The sequence below is a fragment of the Emydura macquarii genome, unplaced genomic scaffold, assembly GCF_026122565.2.
Source record: "Emydura macquarii macquarii isolate MOO-44397 ecotype Brisbane River unplaced genomic scaffold, CSIRO-AGI_Emac_v2 contig_1498, whole genome shotgun sequence".
In the NCBI taxonomy this organism is placed as follows: domain Eukaryota; kingdom Metazoa; phylum Chordata; order Testudines; family Chelidae; genus Emydura; species Emydura macquarii.
The window spans coordinates 228,647-238,977 of record NW_027131635.1 but is presented as its reverse complement, the minus strand read 5'-3'; the positions used below and the strand labels follow the sequence as shown (position 1 = coordinate 238,977).

Below are 10,331 nucleotides of genomic sequence, written 5' to 3'. Positions count from 1 at the left end.
ATGTGCGCACATGAAGCTGGGGTTGGTGCAACACTGTGTTGTGTAGTCACATAGTTGGGCTCCGCTAAAGCTGGCCAGGAAACAGAATTTCAGGTCTGTGAAAAAATTTGAGTCTTCAGAAAATTTTTTCCCTCCTGAATTGGAATGAGACTGGGAATGGGCTGCAGTGACCTCTTGGTATTTCCAGAATAAAACATGCTCCCCACCTGATGGGCTGCCAAGGAACTGGGGAGTCTGAGGAGGCAGGCAGCAGGTGAGCTGGCAGGGAATGAGCTCTAGCCCCAACCCCTAGTGTAGTAGAAGTGTCTCAGTGAGAGGGTCAGGATTTTCCTCTAAACATAGGAGCAGCAAATCTCAGTTTAGCAGTGTGTGTATTTCCTGTAAGGGTTCAGCTGTAACACTGAGGAGTGAGTAATTCTTCCTTTTTCAGCTTGTCCTCTGCAGGACAGTCAGACTCTCATACTCTCTCTCTCCTACTGGATAATTTAAAACACTGGAAGAGAACAGCAGCATGACGGATGTTCAGGAAGAGGATGGATACACTATTTTAAACCAGCCATACCGAAATCCAGTGACCATCAACATATCAACATCCAAAAACCAAGGTATCATTTCTGCATATTCCTTGGACTTTCATTATTACAGTAGATAATTACTGCAGGTACAATTTATCCTATCTAATTCAATAGATGAGCAACAGTTGTACTTACAGAATGTGTGTTTATTTCTATACGGTACTTGTATTTCTTCTGATAAAAATGAGTCGTGTAATTGCAGTGAAAATGCATGGTGGCTGTGTACATAGAATCATAGAAGTGTAGGACTGGAAGCAACCACTAAAGGTCATCGAATCCAGTCCCCTACGCTCAAGGCATGACTAAATAATAACTAGACCATCCCTGACAGATGTTTATCTAGCCTGCTCTTAAAAATTTCCAGTGATGGAGATTCCACAGTCTCCCTAAGCAATTTGTTCCAGGGCTTAACTATCCTAACATAAATTAGAATATTTTCCAAATGTCCAACCTAAACTGCCCTTGCTGAAATTTAAGCCCACTGCTTCTTGTCCTATCCTCAGAGGTTAAGGAGAACAATTTTCCACCTTCCTTCTCGTATGGACTTGAAAACTGCTATCATGCCCCCTCCGCCCTGCCCAGCCTTCTCTTCTCCAGACTAAACAAACCCAATTTCTTCAATCTTCTTCCCTCATAGGTAATGTTTTCTAAACTTTCAGTCATTTTTGGTGCTCTCTTCTGACTTTCTTCAGTTTGTCCACATCTTTCCTGAAATGTGGAGCCCAGCCCTGGACACAATACTCCAGTTGAGGCCTTATTAGCACAGAGTAGAGTTGAAAGAATTACTTCACATGTCTTGTTAACAACACTCCTGCTGATACACCCCTAATAATGTTTGCTTTTTTTTGCAACCGTGTTACACGGTTGACTCATATTTAGCTTGTGATCCACCATAGCCCCCAGATCCCTTTCCTCAGTATTCCTTCCTAGGCAATCATTTCTCATTTTTTTATGTGTGCAACTGATTGTTCCTCTCTAAGTGGAGTAGTTTGCATTTGTCCTTATTGAATTTCATCCAATATATGTCAGACCATTTCTCCAGTTTGTTCAGATCATTTTGAATTTTAATCCTATGCTCCAAAACACTTGCAACTCCTCCCAGCTTGGTATCATCCGCAAAATTTGTAAGTGTACTCTCTATGCCATTATCTGTATGCATAGCGTGGAAGGCATTATTTATGACAATTGCTGAGGCATCAATGGTTCTGACTTTTTTTGTGTCTAACAGGACATAGGATTTCCAGACTCAGCTCTAGCAGTTAGAAGCCAGCCCTGGTCTAGATTTAATTATTTTGGTAGGGTTTGTTTGTTAATTTCACACAGGGTATTTGTGGCCGAGGAAGGATAATATGATATTAATGGAAAATAGTATGTTTAAGCCTGAAACTCTGCTCTCCCAAGCCCCAGATTAACAAATTTTAAGGCCACAAGGCATGATTGTGTCATCAAATCTGACCTCCTGTTTAACACAGAATGTAGGACTTCTCTGAAATAATTTGTGTTTGAACTGCAGCAATCTTTTAGATAATCAACCAATCTTGATTTAAAATTTTCCAGTGATGGTGAATCCATGCTACACTTGGTAAATTGAAGGTGTTTAGTTTCAAGGACCTGTTGAATTTAATGAGACTTAAATGCGTGCTGAAAGTTAAGAACATGATGAAGTGCTTTTCTGAATTAGTGCCTCAATCTGTAGATGACAGAGATTCTGGGAGTGCTCTGCATCCCTTCCGGAAAGGGTTACATTCAATTTGTAAGATGTTATTCAAACACTTCTCTTTTCTGTTAATTGTGACAGAGCAGAAACATGTGGTACTGACACAAAAAGGCATGGGTAATTTTTCTTCTAATTCAGAGAATCATCAGAGCATTCCATGATTTCACCATTTTTAGATCATAGGAATCCCCAACCTGTCTGGTTTATCCTCCATCTAGTTCAGTATCTCAGTTCCAACAGGAACCTACAACATATGTGTAAGAGGAAGGTACAACCCCCTATAACGGTCCCTTTTGTTCTTCTCAGCTTCCATTGGGCTGAACCTGGCACCTCAAACAGTCACTGAAAATATTTGATAGTGAAGAAAACTGAAGAGTTTTTAAAAAGTATTTAATAGTGAAACCAGATGGCTGCTAACGGGGAACGGGAAGCACCATGGCACCGTGGGGGAGGGATTCACTTCTCTATTGCACTGAATCCACTGTTTATTTCTCCCAGGGCTCTCTGTTCCTGTCTCCATATGGCGTCCAGTTGCTCTGACTTTGTTTACACTGTGCTTGGTGTTGATCATAGGGCTGATTGTCATGTGTAAGTATTGATACAGCCTTGATTTCTTTTAATATTTTTAGGGAATTCCAGCATTAGTGGAAAGTGTTTGTTTGGCAGAAGGCATCCAACAAGACAGTCCTTCCCCCCAAAACTGCCCTCTCTCCATCTACCAGTGTCCCTCAGACAAGTATTACTAAAAGATCTGCAATGAAAATCCACTCACTCATTTCACATAGGCCACTGAAACAGTGACTTTCAGACAGTAGCTATCTGAGCTGAATCTAGGTCAGTGACCTAGAAATGAAGGTGATTTATATAAATGAGAGAGAGAACCAGATTGTGTCCTGAGTCATGTGTCACCAACGTATTTTAATTAGGTTCCAGTTACAGAATTCCAACGCTGACTTTACCGTGTCAGTTTCAGCATACATCCGTGCTTTTCACTGATTACTTGTTGCTCAGGCCTCTTTTGACTACAGGTAAACTGGATACCTCCTCATCTGTCTGACAGCCCTGTCATATGTGTAGGCCACTATCATATCTTTCCTCAAAATGGGCAGATTCATTTATTCTCTGAAGCGTGAATGTTTACGTCCCTTCAAAGACTCTTTGGTTTTCTTAATCTTTGTTATGGTAATCGTGGATATTAACATTGTTCATATAAACAATTTTCTTGAATTCTGCTAAGCTCCCAGCCTCCAGGATTTCTCAGCACAATTAATTCCACAGGTTAATGATACACTGTGCAAACAAGTAATTCTATATATCGTTAAACATGCTGCTTTACAATGTCATTGACTGAGCCCTTGTGCTTGTATGCTGAGAGAGAGTTAACAGAAATGCCTGACCTACTTTCTCTATACCATTCCTTATTCTGTGGTCTTATATCACACCCTTTCTTATTTGTTGCTTCTCCAGGTTAAACAATCCCAGTCATTACCACTTCTTTTCATAGCGAAGCTTTTCTATGCCACTAATCATCCTCATTAGCTTTCTCTGAATCTCTTCAATTTCTGTTCAATTGTTTTGATAGGTGAGGCTGACTAGAACTCAACACAGTATTCCAGGGCATACCATTTATGAAGTGGCATTATAATACGTTCAGGATTATTCTTCATCCCATTTCTTGTCTATCCCTATGCACTTTGTTTGCTTATTTTGAAGGCCAGGTCTACGCTTGGAAGGCTTTGTACCAGTTTTTCTCATACAGCATAGCTGTACCAGTATGCTATGCTGGTAAAGTGTTCTGAGTGTTCATGCAGCTTATATTGGTAGCTCACTGAACGAAATAAGCTATACGAGTAAAAACACGGTTTTGTTCATATAACTGCATCTACACTAGTGGCTTTTGCCAGCACAGCTCTGTCGGGCACTAACCATGTCCCATCACTCCCTGTTAACATGGTTATGCTAGCAAAAGTCGGTAGAGTAGACCCAGCTGAATGCTGCTTCACATTTAGCAGAGGTTTCATTGAGATGTCCTCAGTGACACCTATGCTTTTTCTTGAAATATTATACTTTAAGGGGTTCCAAAATAATGGTATGAATAGTTCAAAATACTCCCTCCAATGTGTATTTCATTGTATCTGCCATCATGTTGCTCATTCACCTGTAAGATCATTCTGTAATTAAACTACTTATTATTGTGACTTTATTTATTTGTGGTGTTTTTACATCCTAGCATCCTTTCAACATGTGATGTTGTAGCATCTAATCTTCATGGAGTTGCATCAGAGAACACTGATGTTGCAACAAGATATGAAGAAGCAAATGATATGCAGTAGCATAACAATTACTTTGTAAAAGGTCTCACTGGATGATGGTTTTGTGAATTTCAGTTTTCCACGTGTCCAAGACCTATAAAGAGGGAAGGAGGATGCAAGAAATGAGAGAGAGTTTGTGTTTGGAAGGGGAGGAGCACCATAAGAATAATGGTAAATGGGGGTTCTTATCCACATGGGCTGATGACCTGTATATCCTCTATCTGGGAGAAAAGGAGAAAGGTAATGAGGGTTGTTGCTAGAACACAAATTTGTAACAAAATGTTTTTTAGATAGAATAATCTTCTTGATCATTTGATCAATAAATAGACAAAGAGATAATCAGAAAGAGAACTGAATGAATATGTGAGCTTGGATGTCAATGATTTACTACCACACATTTGGGATGAGAAATAGAGAGTTGTATAATGCACAAAATGGTCATGTGTTAGGTACCTTTCAATGTAAATCCCAACTCAGCCTTAACTATTGAATTCTGACTGGTGCTTGTATAATACCACATATTTTACAGAAAAGCTGTTTCAGAAATGGGTTAGTTCTTTCTTGATTAGTTAATTAATTAATTAAGTTTCACATAATAACTGGAGAGCTCATTCCCCAGAACAGGCAAAACCAGAACAGCAACAATGCAAGGTTGCTGAATAAACAACATTTCCTTTCAGGGTATCCTCAAGGAGCTGCTTCTAGGGATTAGAGAGTAATTCAGTCTAAGTGGACCATTTACTCTTTCTCCTCTCTGTTGAAATTACCTGTGACCCATACGTGCCTAGGGTAACACACTTATAATGCCAAGGTCAGGGCAGGCTGCAAAAAGGAGAGCAGATTCTCCCAAATTGGTGGCTAACAGTGAAGTTAGATTCACCAACCAGTCAAAAACAGAACTCCTGATTCCCCACACTGGTAATCAAGAAGCCCAAAAAATGAAATACATAGCCCCTTTATTGCATTTCAGTCTCCGGCTGCCAATCAGCAAAAAGGTCCAATAAAGAGACAAGTTAAAAAAACTCTATTCACTTTACCAAAATGTTCTCTGGGTCCACAAAGGGTCAGACACATTACCAGATCAATACTGGTTTGGATCTTACCCAAAATACTACACCACCAGCCAATCATTTAGTAACTCAAACTTAAGATCATAGAATCAGAGAGAATTAGGGTTGGAAGCAAACTCAGGAGATCATCTAGTCCAACAACCTGCTCAACCAAGAACCAAGCCCAGCTACATCATCCAGCCAGGGCTTTGTCAAACCGGGCCTTAAAAACCTTTAAGGATGGAGATTCCACCACCTCCATTCCAGTGTGTCATCACTCTGCTTGTGAAACAGTTTTTCCTAATATAAACTTAGACTTTCCCCATTACAATTTGAGAACCATTGCTCCTTGTTCTCTCACCTGCCACCACACAAAATAGCCTAGCCTCATCTTCCTTGGAATCATTCTTCAGGTAGTTGAAGGCTGCTATCAAATCCCCCTCACTCTTCTCTTCTGCAGACTGAACAAACCCCAGTTCCCTCACCCTCTCCTCATAAATCATGTGTCCCAGTCCACTAATCATTTACGCTGACCTCTGCTGGACTCTCTCCAATTTGTCCACATCCTTTCTGGAGGGGTGGGGGCAGAACTGGACACGACACTCCAAATGTGGCCATACCAGTGACAAACAGAAGGGAATAATCACTTCCCTCAGTCTGCTGTCAATATTCCTACTAATGCAGCCCAATATGCTGTTAGCTTTTTTGGCAACAGTGGCACACTGCTGACTCATATCCAGCTTCTTGTCCACTGTAACCCCCACGTCTTTTTCTACAGAACTGATGCTTAGCCAGTCAGTCCCTAGTCTGTAGCAGTGCATGGGATTCTTCCGTCCTAAGTGCCGGACTCTTCATTTGTCCTTGTGACATGGATATAATAGCATAGTGACAATGCTAGGCCTGATGGCTTAGATATGAGTTTGAGATAAGGGGGAAATATGTTAACTGCACCATGACCTAGCTATGAGTTTGAAACAGAGCAGATAAAGATGAAAACAAGTAACCACAGCTTATAGCGGATTGGTCTCTAGCTAATTGCCAATAACAGAGAGAATAACAAGTGTTAAGAACCAATCCCCAAGTGGATTGAGACGTAACCAATGAGCTTATTGCTTGGAGTAGGGGGAAGGGGTATATTAGGACAAGGGGTGATGCCCTGTCACGGAGCTCTCCGCAGGCCTGTAGTGTGCATGGACGGTGCTGTGTGAAGCAGGGCCATTCCTGGGGCAACTTGCTTATTGGAAGGAAATGGGCTCCTCCTTCCTGATTGTGGTAAGCGCCTGACTTGTACCTCGAACTGCCAGAGTGCTGTAGCAGTCAGTTAGACTGATCTATGCCTCTAGCAGCCTGAGTGTTGCTTAAATAAATTAAGTGTGTGGGGCACTTCCTCCTCCGGCTGGTCTTTTCTTGGTACCGAGATCTCAAAGCACGAACCCTCCATCTCGGCGGAGCACAGCCGTCAATAAAGTTTCTTTAAAATACAGCCAGCTCTCCTGGACTCCTTTCTCCCTCATATTAGCCTCCCAGGGGATCCTGATCATTAGCTCCCTGAGGGAGTCAAAGGCTGCTTTTCTGAAGTCCAGGGTCCGTATCCTGCTGTTCTCCTTTCTTCCTTTTGTCAGGATCCTGAACTCAACCATCTCATGGTCACTGCTGCCCAGGTTGCCACCCACTTCTACTTCCCCTACCAAATCTTCCCTCTTTGTGAGCAGCAGGTCAAGAGGAGCTCAGCCCCTAGTTGGTTCCTCCAGCACCTGCACCAGGAAGTTGTCCCTAACACTCTCCAAAAACCTCCTGGATTGTCTGTGGACTGCTGTATTGCTCTCCCAGCAGAAGTCAGGGTGAATGAAGTGCTGCATGTGAACCAGGGCCTGTGACCTGGAAACTTCCATTAATTGTCTGAAGAAAGCCTGAAAAATAGGAAAATATAAGCAAAAGTAGGGAGATCTACAGTAATGTAGAGGACCCCAAGCAGGTGAGGTAATCTATCTCCCATGCTCAAATATTGGTTTTATTGCCTACATAGTTCTGGTGGCTTCAGACATAGGAAAGGGGGACTCAGAATGATGGGCAACAAACGTTGGACTCATGGACCTGTTGTGCAGTGAAGTGTCGGATTAAACATTTTCTGACTTTTCCTCATGATTTGTAGAATCATAGAAGCTAAAGAAGTTAAGGAAGACTTTAAACCACAGGCCACATTTTGTTCTTTTTCTCTCCTCTCTCCATATAGCCAGTGCAGGATTGCTCTATTGTTTGGTCCAAAGAAGGTGGAAATATATCAAATGGGGATTCAACCACTTTCCTTGGGAAAGTAGATCACCTGTCAAAGGAGTTCACATCACACATGTCACATAGCAGCATCACATGGGGATCTCCATCAAGATGTGATATAACACATATCTCATTCTGAAACTCCTCAAATGGGGCCAAATCCTGAAGTCTCGTCCCAAAATTTTTGTAGCTTTTACTCAGTCAAGAGCCTTTGCTCTTAATGAGTCTGAATAAAGAGTGATTCAAATCTAAGTATGGAGCCCAGAATTTGGCCCATGAAGATTTAGTGGCATATACATTACAGTTCTCCACTAATTTGCCTCTCAAGCCAATGGCTGTAGGTTCTGTGTTCTTCCCTTAAGAGTTCAGAATGAGAAACATAATGGTGGTTTTCTTCTGTTTTAGGACCAATATGTACACTCTGCCCTGCAAACTGGCAATGGGTGGGAGGCAACAGCTGTTTCTATATTTCAAAGCAGAAGGAGACCTGGCAGCAAAGTCAGAAGTTCTGTTCCTCACAGAATTCCACCCTTTTCATGCTGAAAGAGAAGAAGAAGCTGGTATGGTCCTATCCTACTGTGTTTATCTTTTATCTGTATGTAATTTTTCTCAAGTTCCCATAAATCAGAAAATGCATTTTGGTGAGGAACATCATAATGCAAGATATTATTAAGGAAATAGGAGGCATGAATCTCTTCAATCCTGCTTATGAGACGTGGATCTTCTGCTCCAGAGACCACATTCTGCACGCTTCAAGAAGACGGGGTTGGTCAGCGCTCTAACGAGAATTGTTGTCCTTGTCTTCTGGCTGTAGGAGGAACCAAGCATAAGGCATCCACACTCGCAACTTAGACGGGCAGAAGTAGTTCTTACTGCAAGGTGTAGGTCGTGACAACCGGATATGAATTTTAGGCTATTATAATTTTGAAGTTGCCCTTTTTCTTCCTTTTTTACTACCACAATTTAACAATAATTGATTTCCATTCGATATTTTTTGAACCTACAAATGTATTAAATATAAAAGTATTTTTCTTATTTCCTTACAGGAGCATATACCTCAACTAGATAAAAACCAGTATTATTGGATTGGATTATCATATAAACCTGATGGCTGGTTTTGGGTAGATAATACAGCTCTTTCTACAAAGAGACAGGACTGGTAAGTTTCCACAACTTAATCTTCAGTAGTTTAAATCTTTGCATGCATAATATTGTGTCTAAGTAGCAGAGAAAGACTAGATTCCCAGTTTTACTGACCTGCAGAAAACTTTAATATGAAGGCTTCATGCTGGGACCCAGTGCAGACACCTCTAAACCTCACATGCTTTAAGGTAGTGGGTTCCAAAAAACTGCTGCCAGAGAAAGGTGAGGCTTAATATTCTAGAGGGAAAGTGGGTAATCGGGGGAAGCAGAACGGTCATGAATTGGTACCACTCATCACTGAGTGGCACCAGTTAGACCCATCCAGTTTGGAAAGCATCCCTAACTTCATTCCAGTCTTCCTTCCAGCTACCAAACCCTCCTGCACCCACTTCTTCTACTCAGCCACAGACAGGCTCCCACATTTAATTCCCCCTCAACCATCATAATTTTGAAAACCCTCTCACACCGCAACTGGCAAGATTAGATAAAGGGAACCTGTTTTTCTGTTTTTAAAAATCTCGTAACCTAATCTTCATTGGCCTCTCTCTAATTAGCTGGGGGAAATTCTGAATCCAGATTCCACTCGTTCCAAAGGTAGTAAATAGGGGTGGTTAAAACGGTTGCAACAGTTGTAGAAGGCAGGTCTGGTGCCTTTGGATGAGAGCTCTGCACTGCCATGCTGGAAACACAAATTCAGTTATTTTATTCTTCCTGGGACCGGGCAGGGAGTTCTGTGCAGAATCTCCTGTGTGCTGTTTGGCGAGGCAATGGCATTTTAGTTTCTTCATCCAAGCCGCCCCCAGATCTGGCTGCAGCTGGAAGCATTGTGGCTGACGGGTCCAATGATCCAGCAGTTGGTGTTCTGCACTGCCCTGAGAGTGATCTGGTTTATAATCCCATTCCTGGACCCGTTATCTCACACCTCCTGGGGCAGAAAAAGCACTCAAGAAGCCATGCCCATTGACCTCAGGTTCAGTTCTTTGCTTTGCCAAACGCTCCAACAGTTTGAACAAACGTTACACTGAGAGTGACTCAATCAATTTTTTGTGATTATGGGGCTATCTGAACGTGACTACACATTATTTACAGAACTTGACTTGACAGGATGTAATAGAATGCTGCTTTATATTCTAGGATTGTTTTGTCCTATGATGAAAACTGTGCATACCTGTACTATCATCGTTTGAAAGTTTATAACAGTAAGAACTGTAACACAAAGTACCCCTGGATCTGTGAGAAGGCAGCTGTGCAGATGACCTAA

General features: G+C 41.8%; 1 protein-coding gene across 1 annotated transcript; it reads left to right on the top strand.

Moving 5' to 3' along the window:
- The first annotated feature begins 511 nt into the window (after positions 1-511).
- LOC137157433 (C-type lectin domain family 12 member B-like) lies at positions 512-10,331 on the top strand. Its single transcript, XM_067554683.1, has 4 exons — positions 512-605; positions 8,333-8,487; positions 8,974-9,086; positions 10,205-10,331. The coding sequence occupies exons 1-4, from the start codon at positions 512-514 to the stop codon at positions 10,329-10,331; spliced, it is 489 nt and encodes a 162-aa protein (XP_067410784.1).

Bases quoted from the DNA above. Each gene is read 5' to 3' on its own strand.
- LOC137157433 (XM_067554683.1), top strand. From the start codon at position 512: ATGACGGATGTTCAGGAAGAGGATGGATACACTATTTTAAACCAGCCA. The intron at 606-8,332 runs GTATCATTTCTG...CTTCTGTTTTAG, and splicing joins ATCAACATCCAAAAACCAAG to GACCAATATGTACACTCTGC. The intron at 9,087-10,204 runs GTAAGTTTCCAC...TTTATATTCTAG, and splicing joins TCTACAAAGAGACAGGACTG to GATTGTTTTGTCCTATGATG.